At 49.1% G+C, this 25,615-nt stretch overlaps 1 protein-coding gene across 18 annotated transcripts in view; it reads right to left on the bottom strand.

Moving 5' to 3' along the window:
- The window catches only part of STYXL1 (serine/threonine/tyrosine interacting like 1), a 58,610-nt gene that overhangs the window by 28,848 nt on the left and 4,147 nt on the right, over window positions 1–25,615 (bottom strand). For 6 of the 18 annotated variants that reach the window (XM_033192666.1, XM_033192673.1, XM_033192668.1 and 3 more), the window contains exons 2-4: window positions 10,041–10,147; window positions 8,277–8,338; window positions 1,116–1,257 (exon numbers count right to left, since the gene is read on the bottom strand). In XM_033192666.1, the coding sequence (XP_033048557.1) occupies window positions 1,116–1,257; window positions 8,277–8,338; window positions 10,041–10,143 (307 nt within the window). In that variant the 5' untranslated portion in view covers window positions 10,144–10,147. Of the gene's footprint in view, window positions 1–1,115; window positions 1,258–8,276; window positions 8,339–10,040; window positions 10,148–10,246; window positions 10,386–12,748; window positions 12,819–25,615 lie in introns of those variants that run through there. The other 12 variants (XM_033192667.1, XM_033192664.1, XM_033192669.1 and 9 more) reach the window with 6 other exon arrangements.

The following is a 25,615-nucleotide window of genomic DNA, read 5'->3' as shown; positions in this document are numbered from 1 at the left end:
AAGTGATCCTCCTGCCTCAGCCTCCCAAAGTGCTGGGACTACAGGTATGACTCACTGGGACTGGCGTGCTCATAGCTCTTGATGTTAGTTAGCGTCCTTGTAAGTTGTTCTGCAGATTCAAGTAAAGCCCTTGGTTCCTGGTGCATGGCACACATGAAACTGTCCCCATAAACTTTGTGAAATTAATCAGGAAAGAAGGGAGGGAAACAAATGAAAATAAAGCAAGCTTGCAGCACATTCAGCATTCATCACTAAGTCACCTTGCTTGCTCTCCAACCTGCTTGCTCACAGCTGTTTGATGTGTACTGTCCCAGAATCACATGGACCCTGTTAGAAAAATATAGTTCTACCCCCTCCCCCGCCCCCGAGATGGAGTCTCGCTCTGTTGCCCAGGCTGGAGTGCAGTGGCATGATCTCGACTCACTGCAAGCTTTGCATCCCGGGTTCATGCCACTCTCCTGCCTCAGCCTCCCGAGTAGCTCGGACTACAGGCACCCGCCACCATGCCCAGCTAACTTTTTGTATTTTTAGTACAGACGGGGTTTCACTGTGTTAGCCAGGATGGTCTCAATCTCCTGACCTCGTGATCTGACCTCTGCTTCCCAAAGTGCTAGGATTACAGGCTTGAATCACCACACCCTGCCAAGAATATAGTTCCCCTTAATTGCTCTGTAGGTGACAACTTGAACGTCATGGAACATTATTTTCCCTTTGAGATATTCTTTCAGGTTCCACATTCTGATGAAACTGCTGACATCAGCTGGTCTGAAGGGCCCCACAGGAGCTGACTCACCAAAGAATGAAGTTTCCACGTCCTGATGATTTCATCCCCTTTTCTTCGACCAATCAATGACCCCAACTTTCTAATCCCTCACCCTCCCCAATCCCCTTAAAAACCCCATTCCACAACTCCTTGGGGAGATGTATTTGAGGGCCTCCTCCTATTTCCTTGCTTGGTATCCAGTGATCATGAAGCTCTTTCTCTGATGCAAACCCTGCTGTCTCAGTGTCACTGGCCTGTTCCTGTGAAACGGGCATACGAACCTGTTGGTCCTATAACAAATCTGTTCAATAGCCGTTAACTATTATTCTTGCTGCTGTTGCATAAAACCCACCTTTGCCAGCACTATCAGAGTCTGAATCATCATCGTCATCTTTTAAGAGTACCTCCAGGGTGCTGGTGTTGTTATCATACACCACGCAGTACTTCACACACTCCAGGTCCACAGACTCCGGGAGAAGATACTCGTTATTTTTCTTAAAAAAAAACACACACACACACACACACACACAAGACAGGCCTGTTGGTGGGCAGGTTCGGTTGAGCAGAGACTCCCTGCATAGCAGCACTAGGAGGAGCTAAGACTGCACTCTCTCCCCTAACTACACACACAGGCCCACAAGCACTGAGACAGTGGGTGGAGAGTCTGTTAAATCCCAAGGATCCTCCGTGACTACCTTCCCTTCTAAGAAAAGCTGACCACAACTGATTGGACCAGAGAGAAGTGCCTGACCAAAGAACCGCTGGTCTGACTGATCCACAGCCTATTAGGTACCCTGGTGTCAGAGAAACCATGGTCAATTGAATTAGTGACATCCTTTCTCATGGAGAGAGTGTTTGGCAGTAGAGATTGAATCCAAAAACACCAGACTGGATGCAGTGGTTTGTACCTGTAATCCCAGCACTTCAGGAGGCCAAGACAGGAGGATTGCTTGAGGCCAGGAGTTTGAGACCAGCCTGGACAACATAGCAAGATCCCCATCTCTACAAAAAAAAAAAAATACAAAAATGGCAGGCATAGTGGCATGCGCCTATAGTCCCAACTACTCAGGAGGCTGAAGTGGAAGGATCACTTGAGCCCACGAGGTGGAGGCTGCGGTGAGCTGTGATTGTGTCACTGCACTCCAGTCTGGGTGACAGAGCAAGACCCAGTCCCAAAACAACAACAAAACAAAAAACACCCCAAAAAAGTACAGTAAATAGACAGTATGTAGAAGCAGAAGTCATGAGTAAGCAGAAGGAATGAGATGGACTGGAAGCTCAAATGTGGCTGGCCATGGTGGCTCATGCCTATAATCCCAGCTACCCGGGAGGCTGAGGTGGGAGGATCGCTTGAGCCCTGGAGTTCAAAGCTACAGTGAGCTATGATTGCACCACTGCAACCCAGCCTGGGTAACAAAGTGAGACTATGTCCCCCCCCCAAAAAAAAAAACTCATGGATTATAAAATGTACTACCAATTTAATCAGGAGTGTACACAAAAGAAGGACTTGTTGGCATATAACACTCCAGGCAAGGCAAAGATGCAGCCGGTTTCCAAACCTAAAGCAGCTGGCTTTAGGACCCAGAGATCCTAAAGCCCAGACCTCCTTCAGGCTCTCCTCCTCTCTACTTTCCCCTCCGCACTGACTTCCCCTTCTCACACAGCTTCCTTCAGAGGCTTGAGCCATGAACCCCAGCAAGGCTCAGGCTCCCATTTTCCCAATTCCACCGCCATGCTGGACAGAGACACCCTTCTCTAATTCCAATTCTGATTGGCTCAGCTTTCATCCCAGACCCATGATCAATCACTGGGGCCAGAGTTCTGGATATTATTTTATTTTAGAGACAGGGTCTCACTCTGTTGCCCAGGCTGGACTGCAGTGGTACAGTCATAGCTCACTGCAGCCTTGAATTTCTGGGTTCCAGTGATCTTCGCACTTCAGCCTCCTGAGTAGCTGGGACCACAGGCATGCACCACCACACCTGGCTAATTTATATATTTATATCTATATATATAGATATATTTGTAGAGACAAAAAAAGCCAGGTGTGGTGGGGTGCACGTGTAGTCCCAGCTACTTGGGAGGCTGAGGTGAGAGGATCGCTTGAGTCTGGGAGGTGGAGGCTGCAGTGAGCTATGATTGCATCACTGCACTCCAGCCTGGGTGACAGCGCAAGACTTGTCTCAAAACAAAAACAACAAGGCCGGGCGCGGTGACTCACACCTGTAATCCCAGCACTTTGGGAGGCCAAGGCGGGCAGATCACCTGAGGTCAGGAGTTCGAGATCAGCCTGGTCAACATGGTGAAACCCCATCTCTACTAAAAATACAAAAATTAGCTGGGTGCGGTGGCGTGCGCCTGTAGTACCAGCTACTCAAGAGGCTGAGACAGGAGAATGGCTTGAACCCAGGAGGCAGAGGTTGCAGTGAGCCAAGATCACACCACTTCACTCGAGCCTGGGCAACAGAGTAAAACTCTGTCTCAAAACAACAACAAGAACGACAACAACAAACACTCAAAAAGAAGGTAGTAAACAGATGCCTTCTGGGGTCCCACTATGAAGTCCAGGCTGGTCTCAAACTTGAGCTCAAGCAATCTCCCCACCTTGGCCTCCCAAAGTGCTGGGACTGCAGACTAAAGCCACCATGCCTAGCCAGAATATTATTTTAGAGAGCACCACTAGAAACCTATGGTTTGAGCAGAAAGAGAAGTTCCCCTCAAAAAGGCAGAAAAACAGCAGATATTCACCACACCCACTTTTAGGGGAAAAGACACTACCATATTAAAAGTATGAATCAGGCCAGGCGTGGTGGCTCATGCCTGTCATCCCAGCACTTTGGGAGGCTGAGGAGGGAGGACTGCTTGAGCCCAGGCATTCAAGACCAGCCTGGGCAACATAGTGAAACTCCATCTCTACAAAAAATACAAGTTAACTGGGTGTGGTGGTGCACGCCTATGGTCCCAGCTACTGGGAAGGGTGAGGTGGGAGGACTCCTTGATCCTGGGAGGTCAAGGCTGCAGTGAGCCATGATGGTGCCATTGCACTCCAGCCTGGGTGACAGAGTGAGACCCTGCCTTAAAAATAATAATAATAAAAAAAAATACAAATTGGCCAGGCACGGTGGCTCATGCCTGTAATCCCAGCACTTTGGGAGGCCGAGGCAGGCGGATCACGAGGTCAGGAGTTCAAGACCAGCCTGACCAATATGGTGAAACTCTGTCTCTACTAAAAATGCAAAAATTAGAGAGGTGTGGTGGTACGTGCCTGTAGTCCCAGCTACTCGGGAGGCTGAGGCAGAAGAATTGCTTGAACCCGGGAAGCAGAGGTTGCAGTGAGCTAAGATCATACCACTGCACTCCAGCCTGGGCGACAGAATGAGACTCCATCTCAAAAAAAAAAAAAAAAAAAAAATCACGGTAGGACATAATCTGTTTTCAAAAAAGAGTTACAGTATGGGATACATGTGCATCATAGAAGGAAACATGGCAGCACAGTGCTGCTAAGGTGTCAGGTGAGAGTGGAAGTGTACTAGGAATGAGGCTGAAAAGAGAGGTGGTCAGATCCAAGAAGGCTGAGAACACAGGGCTGGGAGCCTTTCTGTCCTGCTGGGGCTGGGACTGCCCTGAAGGCCTCAATCTGCTAACTGGAAGCTAGGGAGGGAAGGCAAGAGCCAATATCACACCACTGCACTCCAGCCTGGGCAACAAGTGCGAGACTTCGTCTCAAAAAAAAAAAAAAAAAAGAAAAAAAAGAAAAAAAAGAAAAGCTGTTAGCCTGAATTGGAGGAGCTGAGAGGCCGAGGCAGAGAGAATGTCTCTTTCCCAGAGCAGGAGGTGCGGCCAGAATCAAAGAAATGCACAGACTTGAGAGCTGAGTGGGAACGGAGGCCCATACATCATGAGGGGGCTCTGAATAGGTGCAGAAAAAGGCCTGCAGTGGGGATTAAGAGTGAGATTATGGGCTGGGCATGGTAGCTCACACCTATAATCCCAGCACTTTAGGAGGCCGAGGCAGGTGGATCACTTGAGGTCAGGAGTTCGAGACCAGACTGGCCAACATGGTGAAACTCCATCTCTACTAAAATTACAAAAATTAGCCAGGCGTGGTGGTGGTGCCTATAACCCCAGCTACCAGGGAGGCTGAGGCAGGAGAATCCCTTGAACCTGGGAGATGGATGTTGCAGTGAGCTGAGACTGTACCACTGCACTCCAGCCTGGGCAGACAGAGTGAGATTCGGCCTCCAAAATAAAAACAAAAAAGACAAAAAGACAATAATGATGGATTGGGACGGGGAAATATCCTGGAAGAATACACCCTGCCCCTGCTCCCTGCCGAGTTATCGACTTATGTATAGAAAAAGCAGCAGAGGGAGGCCGAGACGGGCGGATCACGAGGTCAGGAGATCGAGACCATCCTGGCTAATACGCTGAAACCCCGTCTCTACTAAAAATACAAAAACTAGCCGGGCGAGGTGGCTGGCGCCTGCAGTCCCAGCTACTCGGGAGGCTGAGGCAGGAGAATGGCGTAAACCCAGGAGGCAGAGCTTGCAGTGAGCTGAGATCTGGCCACTGCACTCCAGTCTGGGCGACAGAGCGAGACTCCGTCTCAAAAAAAAAAAAAAAAAAAAAAAAAAAAAGCAGCAGAGATTGAGTGTGGAAGAGTACAGTGGGAATAGGGAGGAAAGGGAAATTTTAGAAGACAAAGTTTTATTATTTTTGAGACAAGGTCTTGCTCTGTCACCCAGGCTGGAATGCAGTGGTGCAATCGGCCTCCTGGACTCAAGTGATCCTCCCACCTCGGCCTCCCGAGTAGCTGGTACTACAAATGAACACCACCACATTGAGGTAATTTTTCAGTTTTTTGTAGAGACAGGGTTCTTGCTATGTTACCCAGGCTGGTCTTGAACTCCTGGACTCAAGCATTCCTCCTGTCTCGGCCACCCAAAGTGCTAGGATTACAGGAGCAAGCCACCATGTCCAGTCCAAAATTTTAGACGTCAACTTACCAGGACTGCTAATTGCATGTGGATGTCATTGCAGCTGTAAGCTCCAGTGAAATCTCTGGCAAGAAAGTACCCTGACAGATACAGAGATCAAGGACAGGCCAGCAGTTATCTTCAGGCAGCAGGAGGAGAAAATGAAGGTGAACCAAAGAGAGAGAAAATAAACCAGGGGGCCAGGCGCAGTGGCTCATGCCTGTAATCCCAGCACTTTGGGTGGCCAAGGCGGGCAGATCACGAGGTCAGGAGTTCGAGACCAGCCTGGCCAACATGGTGAAACCCCGTCTCTACTAAAGATAGAAAAAAAAAAAAAATTAGCCAGACATGGTGGTGCACGCCTATAATCCCAGCTACAGGCTGGAGGCTGAGGCAGGAGAATCACTTGAACCTGGGAAGCAGAGGTTGCAGTGAGCCGAGATCATGCCACTGCACTCCAGCCTGGGAGACAGGGAAAGACTCCATCTCAAAAGAAAGGAAGAAAAAAAAGAAAAGAAAGAAAAGGGAAGGAAGGAAGGAAGGAAGGAAGGAAGGAAGGAAAAGAAAAGAAAGGAAAGAAAGAAAAAAGAAAGGAAAGAAAGGAAGAAAGAAAGAAAGAAAGAAAGGGGCCGGGCGCGGTGGCTCAAGCCTGTAATCCCAGCACTTTGGGAGGCCGAGACGGGCGGATCATGAGGTCAGGAGATCGAGACTATCCTGGCTAATACGGTGAAACCCCGTCTCTACTAAAAAATACAAAAACTAGCCGGGCGACGAGGCGGGCGCCTGTAGTCCCAGCTACTCGGGAGGCTGAGACAGGAGAATGGCGTGAACCCGGAGGCGGAGCTTGCAGTGAGCTGAGAGCCGGCCACTGCACTCCAGCCTGGGCGGCAGAGCAAGACTCCGTCTCAAAAAAAAAAAAAAAAAAAGAAGAAAGAAAAGAAAAGAAAAGAAACGAAACCAGGGAAGTCAAAGAGAACCTCCAAGTTCAGGCAGAGGATGTGATCAGGACTGCAGAGGGGAGAGATGGGTCCTGGGCGAAGGCTGCCAGGCTTCGCAATGATGAGGAGAAGACACCCTGGAGGTGTAGGGAAAAGGTCTCACTGCAGTAGGGGACATGGTGACTGTGTGCAGGGCTCTGTCCACTTCTCAGGATGGGGAAGGGAAGATGGGATGGGAGGGGAATGGAAGAGGGGATGGGATGGGAAGGAAAAAAGGGAGATGCTTCCATCTTTGGATTACAGCCAATTATCTCTAGGGTTTATTGTCTGTTTGCTAAATAGAACGAAAGGTCCATGACAGCCCGGGCAACAAAATAAGATCCTGTCTCAAAAAAAAAAAAAAAAAATTACTGTGTTGGCACAAGTCTGCAGTCCCAACTACTCGGGAGGCTGAGGTAGGAAGATCGATTGAACCCAGGAGTTTGAGCCATGATTGTGCCACTGTACCCCTGCCCGGGTGACAGACCAAGACCCTGTCCCTAAAAATTTTAAAAATAAAGCTCCAAAAATAAAGATAAAAACAAAAAATACATAAAAACAAATAAAATAAAAACAGAAAAAATAACTAAAAAAACAAAACAAAACAAAACAAAACGCTCCATGAGGGCAAGGACAATGAATTCAGGCTGTTGTTCTGTTGTATTCTGCTGTATCTGCAGGGTCTGGAACAGTACCTGGCACATTAAGGAATTAAATCAATATTTGGCCAGGCTTGGCAGATCACATGTGTAATCCCAGCACTTTGGGAGGTCAAGGCTGGAGGATGGCTTGAGCCCAGGAGTTCAAGAGTAGCCTGGGCAACACAGTGCAACCCCATTTCTACAAAAAATACAAAAATTAGCCAGGCATGGTGGCATTCCCCCTCATAGCCTCAGCTACTCTGGAGGCTGAATGGGATAGGATTGCTCGAGCCCAGGATATTTTTTTCTTTTAAGACAAAGTCTCACTCTGTCACCTAGGCTAGAGTATAGTGGCATGATCTCAGTTCACTGCAACCTCCGCCTCCCAGGTTCAAGCGATTCTCATGCCTCAGCCTCCCAAGTAGCTGGGACTACAGGCGTGAGCTGCCACACCTGGCTAATTTTTGTACTTTTAATAGAGATGGGGTTTCACCATGTTGGCCAGTCTGGTCTCGAACTCCTGACCTCAGGTGATCCACCCACCTCAGCCTCACAAAGTGCTGGGACTGCAGGCATGAGCCACCACACCCAGCCAAACCCAGCAGTTTAAGGCTGCAGTGAATATGATTGTACCATTGCACTCCAGCCTGGATGACAGAGTGAGACCCTGTCTCAAAAAAAAAAAAAAAAAAAAAAAAGAAATCAATATTTGTCTAATGGAGTTGTTAACCATTCTTGGGGGATGGGAGGACAGCTGAGAAAATGTGTGAGAGTGAGAGGTGTGGAAGACCACCATGATGAATGCATAGAAAACAGTCCTGCCTCTGCTACCCCCTGGATTGAGGGTGAAACCTCCCACTCTTCCCCACCCCACTGCAAGGTAGCCAGCCTGCCCCAGATTCCAACACTGCCCATGTACCTTCTTCACTCGAAGGGCTGTGATCACATGGCTTTCGTCATACTCCCATTTGGAACGTACATCTGGAAAGGAAAAGTATTTAAGAACTGAATTTGCAAAGGAACATACTACCAAACTACTTAGAGGACTTACGTCATCATCAACGTCTGGTTGGCAATTAAGGGACAGTCATTGTCAGTTTAAAACTTGAGATGTGGGGCCTGGTGAGGTGGCTCGCACCTATAATCTCATCACTTTGGGAGGTCAAGGCGGGTGGATCACTTGAGGCCAGGAGCTCAGGACCAGCCTGGCTGACACGGCAAAATCCCATCTCCACTAAAAATAGAAAAATTAGCCAGGTGTGGTGGCAGCGCCTGTAGTCCCAGCTACTCAGGAGGCTGAAGGAGGAGAATCACTTAAATCTAGGAGGCAAAGGTTGCAGTGAGCCAAGTTCGCACCATTGCATTCCAGCCTGGACGAGAGAGCAAGATTCTGTCTCATAAATAAATAAATAAGGGAAGGGGAAGGAAGAAATCAAATTTGAAGTGAGCTCACACTAAATCCCCATCCAGGCTGGAATGCAGTGGCATGATCTCGGCTCACTGCAATCTCCATCTCCTGGGTTCAAGCGATTTTCCTGCCTCAGCCTCCCCAGTAACTGGGACCACAGGCACATGCCACCACGCTGGCTAATTTTTGTATTTTTAGTAGAGTCAGGGTTTCACCATGTTGGCCAGGCTGGTCTCGAACTCCTGACCTCAACTGATCCGCCCACCTCGGCTTCCCAAAACACTGGAATTACAGGCACGAGCCACCACACCTGGTCTCTTATCAGCTTTCTAAAGCAGCAATCCCCAACTTTTTTGGCACCAGGGACTGGTTTCATGGAAGACAATTTTTCCACAGAACAGGGCAGTGGCGGGGGTGGGGGGGTCGTGGTTTGGGGATGATGAGCGCATTACATTTTTTGTGCAATTTATTTCTATGATTATTCCATTGTAATATATAATGAAATAATTCTACCATCATGTAGGATCAGTGGAAGCCCTGAGCTTCTTTTCCTGCAACTAGATGGTCCCATCTGGGGGTGACGGGAGATACTGACAGATCATCAGATGTTAGATTCTCATAAGGAGCGAGCAACTTAGATCCCCCGCATGCACAGTTCACAGTAGGGTTTGGCTCCTATGAGAATCTAATGCTGCTGCTGATCTGACAGCAGATGGAGCTCAGGCGGTAATGCGAGCGATGGGGAGTGGCTGTAAATACAGATGAAGCTTTGCTCGCTTGCCTGCTGCTCACCTCCTGCAGTGCCACCTGGTTCCTAACAGGCCACAGACTGGTACTGGGGGTTGGGGACCCCTGTTATTTTTTTTTTTTTTCTTTTTTAAGACAGGGTCTCACTCTGTCACCCAGGCTGGAATGCAGTGGCACAATCTTGGCTCACTCCAACCTCCACCTCCTGGGTCCCAGCGAGTCTCATGCCTCAACCTCCCGAGTAGCTGGGATTACAGGCGTGCACCACCACAGCTAATTTTTTTGTATTTTTAGTAGAGATGGAGTTTTGCCCTTTTGGCCCGGCTGGTCTTGAACTCCTGGCCTCAAGTGATTCGCCTACCTTGGCCTTCCCAAGTGCTGGGATTACAGGCGTGTGACACCACACCTGGCCCAGGGACCCCCGTTCTAAAGTCATTCATCCCCCCTCCCAGAAGTTTGTTAACTCAACAAAAATAATGTTTGAAGGACACTGTGTTCGACCTCCTCCACTTTTTTCCAAGTACTTACCAAATAAACAGAGATAGTTGGGTTCGGTTAATCTGGAGAGTTTTGTGGCCTGATTCAGGATGTTGTAAAGCTCTGTCGGTTCACACAAAAGCAAACCAGGCATCCTGCTGCGAAGAATCAATCACACACAAGCATAACACACCTCTTTCTATTTTAGATGAATGGCCACAAAGTAATATATTGAATTAAACTCTTTCTTAACATACCTTCAAACAAAGATGACAGTAATCATGTAAGTGATCAGGAAGGCTTCAAAAACATATAGTTGGCCAGGCACAGTGGCTCACGCCTGTAATCCCACCACTCTGGGAGGATGAGGTGGGTGGATCATCTGAGGTCAGGAGTTTGGGACCAGCCTGGCCAACATGGCGAAACCCCATCTCTACTAAAAATACAAAAATTAGGTGGGTATGGTGGTGCGTGCCTGTAATCCCAGCTAGTTGGGAGGCTGAGGCAGGAGAATCACTTGAACCCAGGAGGTGGAGGTTACAGTGAGCCAAGATTGCACCACTGCACTCCAGCCTGGGTGACAGAATAAGACTCCATCTCAAAAATAAATAAATAAAGTGTAGTAAAATGTGAGCAAAGAATAAAATCTTGAATACAACATTATCTGAGCCATATACACATCACATGGGCTGTAAAACAGCTGCCAATTCATTTGCTTATTTAGCAAATAATTACTGAGCACCTACTATGTCCCAGAGCACTGGAAATAACTGTGGCAAACAAAACCTGCCTTCATGCAGGTTACAGTCTAGCATGGAATGCAGACACTTACAGAAAGAACTGCAAGACATTAGAGCACTATAAAAGATCTTGGGGCCATGCATGGTGACTCATGTCTGCAATCACAGCACTTGGGGAGGCCTAGGCAGGAGGATCGCTTGATCCCAGGAATTCAAGATCAGCCTGGACCACACAGCAAGGCCCTGTAATACAAATTAGCTGGGTGTGGTGGTATACACCTATAGTCCTAGCTACTCAGGAGGCCAAGGTGGGGGAATTGCTCAAGGCCGGGAGTTCAAGACCAGCCTGGACAACATAGTGAGACCCTATCTCTTAAAAAAAAAAAAAAAAAAAAAAGGCCGGGCACAGTGGCTCAAGCTGTAATCCCAGCACTTTGGGAGGCCGAGACGGGTGGATCACGAGGTCAGGAGATCGAGACCATCCTGGCTAACACGGTGAAGCCTCGTCTCTACTAAAAAATACAAAAAACTAGCCGGGCGAGGTGGCGGGCGCCTGTAGTCCCAGCTACTCGGGAGGCTGAGGCAGGAGAATGGCGTAAACCCGGGAGGCGGAGCTTGCAGTGAGCTGAGATCCGGCCACTGCACTCCAGCCTGGGCAACAGAGTGAGACTCCGTCTCAAAAAAAACAAAAAAAACAAAAAAAAACTAAAAACTAGCCAGGTGTGGTGGCACACACCTGTGGCCCCAGCAACTCAGGAGGCTGAGGTGGGAGAATCACTTGAGCCTGGGAGGTGGGGCTGCGGTAAGCCATGATCACACCACCACAATTCCACCTGGGCAACACAGTGAGACCCTGTCTCGAAAGAAAAAAAAAAAAAGGAAGGATCAGCTGGTCGCAGTGGCTCACACCTGTAATCCCAGTACTTTGCGAGGCCGAGGCAGGCAGATCACCTGAGGTCAGGAGTTCAAGACCAGCCTGGCCAACATGGTGAAATCCATCTCCACTAAAAATACAAAAATTAGCTGGGTGTGGTGGTGCACACCTGTAGTCCCACCTACTCGGGAGGCTGAGGCAGGAGAATCGCTTGAACCCAGGAGGCAGAGGTTGCCGTGAGCCGAGACTGCATTATTACACTCCAGGCTGGGTGACAGAGCAACTTCGTCTCAAAAAAAAAAAAAAAAAAGTAGGACAAGTGTTGTCTGAGGATGTGACTGCTAAACTGAGACAGGAGGCTGGGCAAGAGGAGGAGGGAGAGAGGGTGAAACAGAGGATAAGAACATTCTGCTGGGAGCAGGGGCAAGTGCAGTACCTAAGACAGTTCAAAGGAGCCCGGTGTGGCTCCGCTAAAAGCTTGATAAGACACTGCAGAGGCCAACACAGGTTGGCCTCTGTGTTAAGGATCCTGACAGTCATGGTTGAGTGGAGAATCGCTGATGTGTACAGAGCTAGGTTTGGGCTCCCGTTGGCAGAGCTGCTCTTGGGACACTGGCTCCTGGGCCCAATTGTTTCTGGAAGGGTCAGGCCTGTGCAGCAGCTTCCTGCAGGAAAGCTTTTATTTTTGAGACAGGGTCTTGTGCTGTCATCCAGGCTGGAGTACAGTGGTGTATTTATAGCTAACCGCAGCCTCAAACTCCAGGGCTCAAACAATCCTCCGGCCTCAGCCTCCCTAGTAGCTGAGACTACAAGAGTATGCCATCATGCCTTTTGAATTTTGTGGAGATGGGCAACACTATGCCCAGTCCGGTCTCAAACTCCCATCCACAAGGGATCCTCCTGCCTCGGCCTCCCAAAGTGCTGGCATTACAGGTGTGAGCCACTGCACCTGGCCAGCTATCTTTTAGCAAGAGGGCTAGAAGGAGAGCAGAGCAGAGCCTCTGTAGGCCAGTGGGGGGTGGCAAAGGGGAGAAGTTGAGTCCAGGGGTAATCTTGCTCTAAACGGTTAGGCTCCACTTCAGAGTTACCAGACAATGCTCCTGGGAAATGCCAGCACCTCAACTTAAACCTCAGATCCTTCTCACCTCCTCAAAGGCTTCAGTTCTCAGCACCCCTTCACAGCATCAACAGTTTCAGCCTCCACACGGGTCCCTCCTGTCAACATGCAAACATCGTCTTGTACCTATCTCTGTTCTTCTTTCCAGCAGAAGCGTGCAAAGAGAAACATCACCTCTTAAAAGCGTGGTGTTTCATTTACCGCCTCCACTTCCTCTCCTCCAATCATGCTGACCCTAGAGTCAAACTCTTTTAGGTCTGAATCCTGGTTCTGCCATTTACTATCAGCTGCCTGGCACTAGGGAGTGGTTATAACCTCTCTGTGCCTCAGTCCCCACCTCTGTAAAATGGGGGCGAGAATAATATTGCCACTTCTATATAATGAGGGTGACAATACCTGCCTGGTGTGTGTGTATTCATGAAGTCACATTTGTCAGGCATTCAAACAGGGAGGAAATACTCAAGAGTACTGGCCATTGGCATAACCTACTCTTTGGAGCTGCTGCTTTTTTTTTGAGACAAGGTCTTGCTCTGTTGCCCATGTTGGAGTGCAGTGGCACTATCATAGCTTGCTGCAGCCTCAACCTCCTGGGCTCAAGCAATTCTCCCACCTCAGACTCCTGAGTAACTGGAACTATAGGCACATGCCACCATGGCCGGCTTTTTTTTTTTTTAAGAGATGGGGTCTCACTATGTTGCCCAGGCTGGTTCCCCTGGAGCTTCCTACCCTACCAAACCACAAAGACTGCTCTGTATCAAAGTCATCAACAATGTCCATCTTGCCTAAGCCATTGGTCACTTCTCTCTGTGCTTGAATGCCCCTCTTAGGAGCTGGTAACACAGTTGAGCACTGTTTCTTCCCCAGACACTCTCCTCTCCCAGGAAACTGCACCCTCCAAGCTTCCCCTCTTCCTCGCAGACTGTTCCTCTCCAACTTTGCATGGAAGAATGCCCCTCGGCTTACTTTCCTTTTTTCTGCTTTATCTACATACTCACTCTAGGGCAGGGTTTCTCAACCTTGACACCACTGACATCGGGGCCAGATAACTCTATGTGCGGGGAGCTGGCCTGTGCACTGCAGGATGTTGAGTGGCATCCCTGGTATCTGCCTGGTGGATGCCAGAAGCAAACTGTACCTCTTCCCATCACCAGTAACAGAAAATATCTCCAGACATCACCAAGGGTCCCCTGGAAAAAGGGGGCAAGATCACTCCTGGCTGAGGATCAACACTCTGAGACCTAGAGTCACAGTGATTTATACAGTTCCCTGAATACCACACACGCACCAATGATTCCCAAATTTTATCCCACCTTGACCTGTCTACTGAGCTCCAGACTCTACCAGGGTGCCTGGTGGACATCGCAAATACAGCATGACCGAAATACAACTTCAGTGCACTCATGCCCACACCTCCAGTACCTGCTCGTCATTTAGCCTTCTCAGTCTCAATCAACAGCACCATGATCCACCCAGTTGCTTGGGCCCGATGACCTCATTCCTCTTTCCCTCACATCCAGTCTCTGAGCTCTGCCTCCTTCATGTATTCCAAGTCCATCCACTTCTCTCCATCTCCAGGGATATCATCTTGGTCTAAGACACTATTATCTCTCTCCTGATGAGGCAGTACTGCCCAACTGGATTTCTAGCTTCCTCCTTTCTCCCTCCAGTTTCATCTTCACACAATATTCTACGCAATCTTTAAAATCTGAGTAGGGTCTTTGTCTTTACCTCGCTATCACCTGAAGTTATCCTGCTCATTTGCTTATTTATTGTCTCCTGGTTTCTCAGGGCCTTGCCTGTCTTGTCCACTGCGAGGTCCTCACCCAGTACCCCAGATTTACGTGCTGCAAATTAATAGTCAATGAACACATGTGGAAAGAATACATGATTGTCAGTTACCATTACGCCCTGTCCCAACGCCACCATCTTGACCTGCCGTCATACTTTTTCCACGTGTGGATTCCTCTTACAGACCTCCTCACTCCCACCCCCAAGTCAGGTTCCACATCCTCTGCCTCTGAAAGCCAGGCCATTTTAGTAGTGGTGAGTACAGAGGAGAGAGGTGGGCTTTGTGTCTAGTCCTAAAACCTCATTAAGCAAAACAAAAAGCTGGTTCTTAACCCATCTGGTCTATGGCTCATAGCCCATCCTCAGCTCCTACGTACCTTCTCCCATTGCTAACTCCATCTCCTTACTCACTAGCCAAAGAATCATCTCTGGTCCTATAGATAAAAACCCAACCCCGGCCGGGCGCGGTGGCTCAAGCCTGTAATCCCAGCACTTTGGGAGGCTGAGACGGGTGGATCACGAGGTCAGGAGATAGAGACCACCCTGGCTAACACAGTGAAACCCCGTCTCTACTAAAAACTACAAAAAAAAAAAAAACTAGCTGGGCGAGGTGGTGGGCGCCTGTAGTCCCAGTTATTCGGGAGGCTGAGGCAGGAGAATGGAGTGAACCCAGGAGGCGGAGCTTGCAGTGAGCCGAGATCACGCCACTGTACTCCAGCCTGGGTGACAGAGCAAGACTCTGTCTCAAAAAAAAAAAAAAAAAAAAAAAAAAACCCAGCCCCAAGGATCTCCTTCTGCAGATCCTTCTCCTTCTCAAAGGACTCCACCTGGTCAAGCAGGAACAGTCCCTCACCCACTGGTAAACTACTGGAAGGAAGAGAGCAGTCCCTGAACCTAACAGTATGATTCCAAGAGAAGATGTATCCCTGTGAACTGAAATTAGGGCACCTCTAGCCTTGGGTAAGTTGAGGATTGAGCATGGGTAACCATCCCATTTGGTGCTACTCTGAAGCTTGCAGAGTTTATTTATTTACTTATTTTTTTGAGACAGAGTCTTGCTCTGCCCCCAGGATAGAGTGCAGTGGGACGATCTTGGCTCACTGTAACCTCCACCTCCTGGGTTCAAGCGATTCTCTCACCTCAACCTCCCAATAGCTGGGATTACAGGTGCCCACCACCACGTCCAGCTAATTTTTGCATTTTTAGTAGTGACAGGGTTTCACCATGTTGGCCAGGCTGGCCTCGAACTCCTCAATTCAAGTGATCCGCCTGCCTCAGCCTCCCAAAGTGCTGGGATTACAGGCATGAACCACCGCGCCTGGCCCCTGAAGAGTTTAGATGTCCTTAGCTCCACACTATTTGAGCCCTCAAGGATATTCTGATGTATCATGCATTTACACAAAAATATTAAAGTAATATAGACGAGTTTTTGCCAAAAGTATTTTCCTTTGTGAATCCATTAAGCCATTTTAATTCCTTAATTGATTTTCTGTATGTCACAATTAGCCAGTTTCAATTTTTTTACTTTCAATTTTGATTAAATTTATTTCTCCCAAGATCAAGTCTTTTCCATGTGAATTTTTTTTTTTTTTTTTTTTTTCTGAGCCACCTCGCCCAGCCTGTATTAATTACTTATATATACCAAGTCTCATTTTCCTGGTGACCTGTTCAAAACAGTGGAGTCAAAATGGCAAGTTTAGAACATTCTCCTTTATACAGGACTCTTTCAACACAGTACACACAGTACAGCTCTTCTCAAGAGACCCTCGGTGGGGTGTAGTAGCTCACACCAGTACTCCCTGCATTTTGGGTGTCCAAGGCACAAGGAACTCCCAACCTCAGGTGATCTGTCCACCTCGGCCTCCAAAGTGCTGGGATTACAGGCATGAGCCACCATGCCCAGCCCAAAGACACTTATTCTCAAGAAGGCAGGGTGCTAGCACAGGCCTTGTCCCTGCACACAGTACACCTACCGGGGGAAGGTCTGTCACCTTCCATATGACCTAGCCTGGCCTTCAAACCAGGGGTTCGTGTGTGGCTCTTTCCCTGAGTCAGCCCAGTGTGGTCCAGAAGCAGCTGGGCTGGCAAGCTCCCCTCTAGTGACAGCACGTGTCTATATTTGGGGAAAACAGCCAACCAGGAAGGGATGTTTCATTACAGGTTGCCAGAGCCTATGACTAAGCCGGGACCCAGCCAGCTCCAGCTCACGTCCCTGCCTCCCTGTGTCTACCCCACACCCAGGGGACTTCCATCCTGACAAACGGTGGAGGTTTCAGAGGCTGGGCCTGACCACAGGCTTCTTGTAGGAGTTCCAGGACACCGCATGCTTGACCCAGTGCTCAGCTGCCAAGCCACCCCGACCCCCCCCGACAGTCCAGGTAGACACAATTGATGGGAATTTGCTTCTGGTGGAGAAGAGACAACAGTTGATGATCCTGGAGAAGCCAGACCATGAGCTTCACTTTGGGATCCTGGCTCAGGCTGACCAGCACAGGTAAGGGTCAGGGTCCACAGCCAATCCCCACCACTGTTCCGGTTCTCGGTGGGAAGCTCAGGCTGTGCCAGGATGACCAAGGCTCAAACACAGCGACAGGCATCAATGCCCTCACCTGTCAGCTGAGAGAATAACACACACTGGCAAAGCTGGAGGATCATTCAAGAGCTAAATGATATAAATTGCCTAGCAGCGGGCCTGACACATGGCGGGAGCTTAGGAAATAAAATTCCTTTACTCCTACCCTCTCAAGTTTCTTTCCCTGAAACAGGGGCTCACTCTGTTGCCCAGGCTGGCGTGCAGTGGCACAATCATGGCTCACCGCAGCCTCAAGCTCCTGGACTCAAGCAATCCTCCCACCTCTGCCTCCTGAGTAGCTGAGGCAACAGGTGCATGCCACCACACCTAAGTTTTTATTTTTTAGAGACAGGGTCTCGCTTCTGGAAGAGAACAATGGGGAAGAACAGAGGTCTGAAGGAATGTGGGGGTGTTTGGTTCTGTGGGATGACATGAGCCTCTCCTCTGTCATCCCAGAAAAACCTCCCTACTCCTTATGTGACTTCAAGGCTGTCAGGACCAGCTTTATGTCTGGGAATTGAATGACATTCTTGAGGATGGCCTCAAGGAGAGCTAGCTAACTCTGTCATATTTGGGTTAAGTTTTGTTTTGCTGTTTTCTCTTAGAGAAAGGGTCTCACTTTGTTGCCCAGCCTGGAGTGCAGTGGCATGATCATCACTCACTGCAGCCTCCGACTCCTGGGCTCAAGTGAGCCTCCCACCTCGGCCTTCCGAGTAGCTGGGACTACAAGTGTGCGCCATCATGCCCAACTTTTTTTTTTTTTTTTTTTTGAGACGGAATCTTGCCCTGTTGCCTAGGCTATAGTACAGTGGTACGATCTTGGCTCACCACAACCTCCACCTCCCTGGTTCAAGTGATTCTCCTAGTAGCCGGGATTACAGGTGCCCGCCACCATTCCCGGCTAACTTTCGTATTTTTAGTAGAGACGGGGTTTCACCACATTGGCCAGGCTGGTCTTGAACTCCTGACTTCATGATTCATCCACCTCGGCATCCCAAAGTGCTGGGATTACAGGTGTGAACCACTGCGCCTGGCCAACTAATTTTTTTTTTAGTTTCTGTAGAGACAGGGTCTATGTTTTCCAGGCTGGTCTTGGACTCCTGGGCTCAAGCGATCTTCCTGCCTCAGCCTCCCAAAGTGCTGGGATTATAGGCATGAGCCACCGCACCCAGCTGAGGGTCAGGATCTTAAGGGATTTGGTATAGTCTTTCCTCAATCCCAGCTTGACACATTCTTTGTGGCCTGAACCTTGACAAAGCTGGATAATACAGTCCCAGGACACAACACCCCCAGAGCTGTGGAGGCTGCAGAAGTGGGCCTGAAATCTGTCTCTTAGCTCAGAGGGACACCAGGTCCCACTGGCACAGAAGAAAGAAAGAGGGAGGAAGAGGAGGTCAGGGCCATCATAACCTCCTAACTTTTGCCTTGATCATCGCTAGTATCTACTATCACCTTTTTTCTTTTTGTGACAGTGTCTCTGTTGCCGAAGCTAGGGTGCAGTGGTGCAATCTCAGCTCACTGCAACCTTCGCCTCCCAGGTTCAAGCAATTCTCCTGCCCCAGCCTCCCCAGTAGCAGGGACTACAGGCATGCACCATCATGACAGGCTAATTTTTTTTTTTTTTTTGAGACGGAGTCTCGCTCTGCCGCCCAGGCTGGAGTGCAGTGGCCGGATCTCAGCTCACTGCAAGCTCCGCCTCCCGGGTTTACACCATTCTCCTGCCTCAGCCTCCTGAGTAGCTGGGACTACAGGCGCCCGCCACGTCGCCCGGCTAGTTTTTTGTATTTTTTAGTAGAGACAGGGTTTCACAGTGTTAGCCAGGATGGTCTCGATCTCCTGACCTCGTGATCCGCCTGTCTCGGCCTCCCAAAGTGCTGGGATTACAGGCTTGAGCCACCGCGCCCGGCCTAATTTTTGTATTTTTATAGAGACAGGGTTTCACCATGTAGGCCAGGCTGGTCTCAAACTCCCGACCTCAGGTGATCCACCTGCCTCGGCTTCCCAAAGTGTTGGGATTACAGGCCTTAGCCACAGCACCTGGCCTCCATCACTAGTATCTCTGTATTTTAGGGGAAGCAGGTATGGAAGGAAGGATCAGAGGCCTAGATCCAGCTGCCCACATCCCTGCTCCTTACCTTAGATCCTGCTATCAATTACATGTTCCCAAATCTAAGCCCACTCGATCCCTGAGAGGTACCCTAGTAATCCTGTGAGGGTAACAGGTCTACTCGTAGGGCAACTAGGCTCTTGGTGGGGCAGGGTCTGGGAACTACAGTACACTCTCTCAAAGACAGTGACCACCACCTCTGGCTCACTTCCTCCGACTCTGTCTCCGGGGGCCTGCTTTCCCTCTGCTCCCTGATTGGGCTCAGGCCTCACCTTCCACTTCTCTGACATGAGTTCATGGCCCTGACCGGACTCTGACCCGGCTTCGCTCCCCCGTTTCCGGCCTCAGGCTGCTCTGCCTGACAGAAGGGTTCACAGCAGACTCACATCTGCCACAGTCAGCGACTCTCAGCTCTTGGGAGCCCCCTGGTGGCTCTGCTGTGGCCAGTCCAACACCTCCTGGTTGTTCTGCTGGGATCTTTCCTGGAAAGCCAAATCCTTTGACTTCCAGCCGGCAGGAGGCCCAAGTAAAAGTTAAAGCTATTTATCTAAGGCCAGGCACAGTGGCTTACAGCTGTCATTCCAGCACTTTGGGAGGCTGAGGCGGGAGGATCACGAGGTCAGGAGTTCAAGACCAGCCTGACCAACATAGTAAAACCTGATCTCTACTAAAAATACAAAATTGGCCAGGCGTGATGGCACATGCTTGTAATCCCAGCTATTCAGGAGGCTGAGGCAGGAGAATTGCTTGAACCCGGGAGATGGAGGTTGCAGTGAGCTGAGATCATGCCATTGCACTCCAGCCTGGGCAATACTGTGAGACTCCGTTCCCCATGGTTCTGTTTTAAAAATACATGCCCCCAACTTCCAATATCCTAGAGCAGCTACAGAAAAATAAGTAAAACTCCCAGGCAAGGCAGAATGATAACCACCTTTCTAACCCCTTGTTTTAGCTCCAGGAATCCAAAAGGAGAGGTTTAAAATACTTCACTTGGCTAGGCATGGTGGCTCACACTTGTAATCCCAGCACTTTGGGAGGCTGAGCTGGGAGAATCACTTGAGGCCAGGAGTTCAAGACCAGCCTGAGCAATATAGTGAGACCCCCTCCTCTCCAAAAAAAAAAATTAAATTAAAATAGTAAAATACTTCACTTGATCTGACTTTAGGGTTGAAGTTAGGTTAGTATATAATGTGTGCACCTAATACCAAAATCTGATAGCACACGACTGTGATCTAAGCCCACTGTAAGGTACAAAATGAGTACATGTGGGTGTGTAGGGGAGGGGTGAGGAGGGTATGCTATGCTTTGAATATGGTTTGTTCCCACCAAAACTCATGCTGAGGCTTGCTCCCCAATGTGGTAGTATTAGGAGGTGGTGCCTGTAAGAGGTGATTTGGCTATGAAGATGGATGAATGTCTTCTCCAGGGAATGGACTAGTTCTTGAGAACAGGTTGTTATAAAGCGAGGTTGCTTCTTGCATTTTCACCTTTCCACACCTAATTTGCCATCTCCACCACCATGTTATGATGCAGATGCAGCCCTCACCAGAAGCCAACCAGATGCAGCTACCCAATCTGGAACGTCCCAGCCTCCAGAACTGTAAGCTAAATAAACTTCTTTGCTACATAAATTACCCAGTCTCAAGTATTCTGTGATAGCAACAGAAAAGAGACTAAGATGGGCTGTCAACGTATTTGTATATTTTCCTATCCGATGACAAATAGGCATAGCAACTTTACAATCATAGAAATCACGAAATAGCTCTCTTGGCGGATGAATGGAAAGGAGCATGAGAGAACTTTCTGGAATGATGGCAATGTTTTATAGTTTGTTTTGGGTGGTTGTCACAAGGGTAGAATTTGTCAAAACCAAACTGAACACTTAAGACATGTATATTTTACTGTATGAAAACTGTAAATCAATAAAAAAATAGTAATTCCCAGCCGGGCGTGGCGGCTCACGCCTGTAATCCCAGCACTTTGGGAGGCTGAGGCGGGCGGATCATGAGTTCAGGAGATCCAGACCATCCTGGCTAACACGGTGAAACCCCGTCTCTACTAAAATACAAAAAACTAGCTGGGCGTGGTGGTGCACGCCTGTAGTCCCAGCTCCTCAGAGGCTGAGGCAGGAGAATGGCGTGAACCCAGGAGGTGGAGCTTGCAGTGAGCCAAGATCGTGCCACTGCACTCCAGCCTGGGCGACAAAGCGAGACCCTGTCTCAAAAAAAAAAAAAAAAAAAAAAATAGTAATTCCCTTGTTGTGATTGATGTGTTTTAAGTGTTCCAGGATGTGAATATGCAAGTGCATGTGTGTGCATGTACACATGTGTGCGAGTATGCAGATGTCTGTGACCTTCGTATGGGGTCTGGTCTATAGAAAACTATGTGGACTTGAGAACACAGCAAGTACACACTACAGAACTTCAACTTGGTCCTCACAGCCACTAGCTAATCCCATTCTTGTTTTTCCACATTTGACCAGCATTTTCTCAGTGATCACAACTGTTATCCAAACCAAATTCTCTTTGGGAGCAACTTCTCGAATTTTCTAGTCTTGCCTGGGAAGGTTAAGGCCACTGGCTGTGAGTCACCCTCCTCCACCAACTGCTCCCCGGGTGCCCTTACATGCTTTTTTTTGAGACGGAGTCTCACTCTGTCACCCAGCCTGGAATGCAGTGGCGCGATCTCGGCTCACTGCAACCTCTCCCTCCGGGGTTCAATCGATTTTCCTGCCTCAGCCTCCCAAGTAGCCGGGACTACAGGCATGCGCCACCACTCCCGGCTAATTTTTTATATTTTTAGTAGAGACCGGGTTTCACCATGTTGGCCAGGCTGGTCTCAAACTCCTGACCTCAGGTGATCCACCCACCTTGGCCTCCCAAAGTGCTGGGATTACAGGCGTGAGCCACCGCACCTGGCCCTTATGTGCTTTTCCCCACAGTCCAAGGGATAAGCATCCTCTGATCTCATCTAATTTCACCTAATCTCTCTCATTCTCCTTTCAGCATCTTAAAGCTCTTCCTATTAGCATCTTTCTCTCTGATTCCAAACATTCACAAGTCTCTGCTTTCTTGGAACAATTCATGAAACCAGAAGCTACTAGGTAGCTTGACCTGTGTCCTCTGAAGCTTGTGCTGGCACAGAGGCTGGTGCTGGGCCTCAGGCTGGAAATCCGAGGCTGGTGTGAGGCTGGCGAACTGTTGGCAAAGCAAGAGGCACCTGCATTTGAAATGGCCTGCAGCCCCAGAATCTGTTGGGGCAAAGGATGCCTAAGTGTTTCCTGTAGACCAGATGTGGACCAGGCAGGGGAGAAGGCCAACTAGAAGCTATTTTACTCATTTTTATTTTACTTTTTTGAGATGGAGTCTCGCTTTCTGTAGCCCAGGCTGAAGTGCAGTCTTGGCTCACTGCAACCTCCGTCTCGGTTCAAGCCATTCTGTCCCAGCTTCTCGAGTAACTGGGATTACAGGCACCCGCCACCACGCCTAATTTTTTGTATTTTTAGTAGAGACGAGGTTTCACCATGTTGGGCAGGCTGGTCTCAAACTCCTGACTGCCCGCCTCAGCCTCCCAAAGTGCTGGGACTACAGGCGTGAGCCACTGTGCCTGCCTGAGAAGCCATTTTAAAGGAACTTTGCCCAAGAGGGCCACCTAGAGGGACAACAGGCCAATGGCATGTGGTGGAGGATTCCAGAAGCCAGGGGCTGAGGGAGGAATTGAAAGCAGCAAGACTGAGACGGCCAACTGGATCACAGGAAACGGAGGTAAGAAAGACTCCCAGAAGCACTGCATTGGAGAGTCAGTTACAAATTCCCATCAAGCTGAGATAGTAACAAGGCCAGATGTCGAAGGCACTTTTCTTGCCCCATCTCTAGTCTCTTATAACCCCCTCTGCCAACACAGGATGCCACAGAGGCCACAGTCGGCCTGGGGTGGGGTGGGGTGGGATGGAAGAGGAAACAAACAGAAGTCAACTACTGTCCTCCTCCTATGTGGGAGCCCAAAGAAAGTTTGAGAGAGGAAGAGAAGCAGTTTACCTTTGAATTAAATTCCTAGTTTTGATTATTAACGTGAACTGGACACTGTGGCCATTGCAGTGAGTCTGTCCTGGTAACCAGATGGAATCCAAGGGCAAGCAAAGATTTAAAGACAGAAAGCTGTTGTATGATTGGATTCTACTTCTTGACTGTGGAAACCCTGCTTGCTCAATAAAGTTTCATTTGCAAAACACCAAGTAAAATCAATGCCTACCACACAGTGCTTGAAACAGCAGCCATTAAGACTGTTGTTAATTATCTTGGTATTTCCTTAGAGAGAGGCAGATAGGAGCTGAATGTGAGGCTTTTTATTTTTTTTCCTTTGAGATAGGGTCTCATTCTGTCACCCAGACTGGGGTGCAGCTCACGGCAGCCTTGACCTCCCAGGCTCAATTCTCCTGCCTCAGCTTCCTGACTAACTGGGACCACAGGCACATACCACCATGACTGGCTTATTTTTATTATTTGTAGACAGGGTCTCCCTGTGTTGCCCAGGCTGGTCTCAAACTCCTGGGCTCAAGTGATCCTCCCATCTTGGCCTTCCAGAGTGGTGGGATTACAGGCAAGAGCCACTGCACCCGGCCAAATGTGAGGCTTTTCTAGCAGTCAAGTGTTTGATATGGCCCAAGTAGAAGGCTTAGGAGGTAGCAAGTACCTCTTCTGTGGAAGAGGAACTCTTGGGAGGAATGTGGAGGGAACTGAATTCCAGATGTGGGAGCGAGCCTGACAATCTGTGATTCCAGTTTATTGCTCATGGTCTCAACGCTCCCCCTCTACAGAGGTAACTTCTGCCCTGGCCTCTGAGTTTCAATCCCATCGTTCCTTTTTTTTTTCCCTTAAATGAGACAAATTTTGCTCTGTCACCCACGTCAGAATGCAGTGGTGCAATCATGGCTCACTGCAGCCTCTAACTCTCCAGATCGCTTAAGCTCAAACAATCATTCCATGTCAGCCTCTCAGGTAGCTGGGACTACAAGTGCACACCACCATGCCCAGAGAATTTTTGTACTTTTTGTAGAAACCGGGTTTTGCCATGTTACCCAGGTTGATCCTGAATTCCTGAGCTCAAGTGATCGTGCGTGTTGGCTGCTCAAAGTGCTGGGATTGGCCGGGCGCGGTGGCTCAAGACTGTAATCCCAGCACTTTGGGAGGCCGAGACGGGCGGATCACGAGGTCAGGAGATCGAGACCATCCTGGCTAACATGGTGAAACCCCGTCTCTACTAAAAAAATACAAAAAACTAGCCGGGCGACGAGGCGGGCGCCTGTAGTCCCAGCTACTCGGGAGGCTGAGGCAGGAGAATGGCGTAAACCCGGGAGGCGGAGCTTGCGGTGAGCTGAGATCCGGCCACTGCACTCCAGCCTGGGCGACAGAGCGAGACTCCGTCTCAAAAAAAAAAAAAAAAAAAAAAACAAAGTGCTGGGATTACAGGCATGAGCCTGGCCCAGACGACTGACGGACAACTCAGCATCACTCCCAATTAAGCCCATCTAAAATGGAGGTCTTTGGTGTAACCCGACTTCCCTCTTTATGTACTTTCCACACCCCTTTCATTCATTCCTCAAACCCAGATGAGCATGACTCTCACCCATTCTTCCCATGACACTTCTCCCACACTGGCCCCACCCGCTCCATTTCTATGGCCACTACCGTAATTCAGACCTTTGTCATCCATAAAATAGATTTCTAAACAATCTCCCCGCCCTCCATTCCCCCCCCCCCGAGAATCCTTAGCATGCAAGATCAGTCAAATCTTCCTCAAACCTGGTTCTGGCCGCGTCACAAAAGCCTCTGATTGGCCAGGCACAGTGGCTCATGCTTGTAATTCCAGCACTTTGGGAGGCAGATACGGGCAGATCACTTGAGGTCAGGAGTTCGAGACCAGCCTGGCCAACATGACAAATCCCTGTCTCTGCTAAAAATAGAAAAGCTAGCCAGGTGTGGTGGTGCATGCCTGTAATCCCCACTACTCAGGAGGCTGAGGCAGGAGAATCGCATGAACCCAGAGGCGGAGGTTGCAGTGAGCCAAAATTACGCCACTGCACTCCAGCCTGGGCAACAGAGTGAGGCTCCATCTCAGGAAAAAAAAAACAAATAAACTTTGATAAACACTTGCTTCCCAAAAAATGAAATACAAACTTTTCAGCTAACATTCATAGGACCAGCACAATCTAGTTTTTCCCAACCTGCTGTTTCCAGCTGTAACTAAAACCATTCAACTCTCCTCAAATTCACTGAGGTCCACTCTCAGCCCAGTCACACGCTGGACAAAAAAAAGGCACAGAGATGAAAGAGTACCAGGCTCCGAGGTGCTCTTAGTTCTAATTTACAGAGGAGTAAATAATTATCAGAGTATGCAGTCAGTGATAAGGGACACTGCTTGTCCTAATG

This window comes from Trachypithecus francoisi, unplaced genomic scaffold (assembly GCF_009764315.1).
Source record: "Trachypithecus francoisi isolate TF-2019V2 unplaced genomic scaffold, Tfra_2.0 Lachesis_group4, whole genome shotgun sequence".
NCBI lineage: Eukaryota > Metazoa > Chordata > Mammalia > Primates > Cercopithecidae > Trachypithecus > Trachypithecus francoisi.
This window is presented reverse-complemented; position numbering and strand designations above follow the sequence as displayed.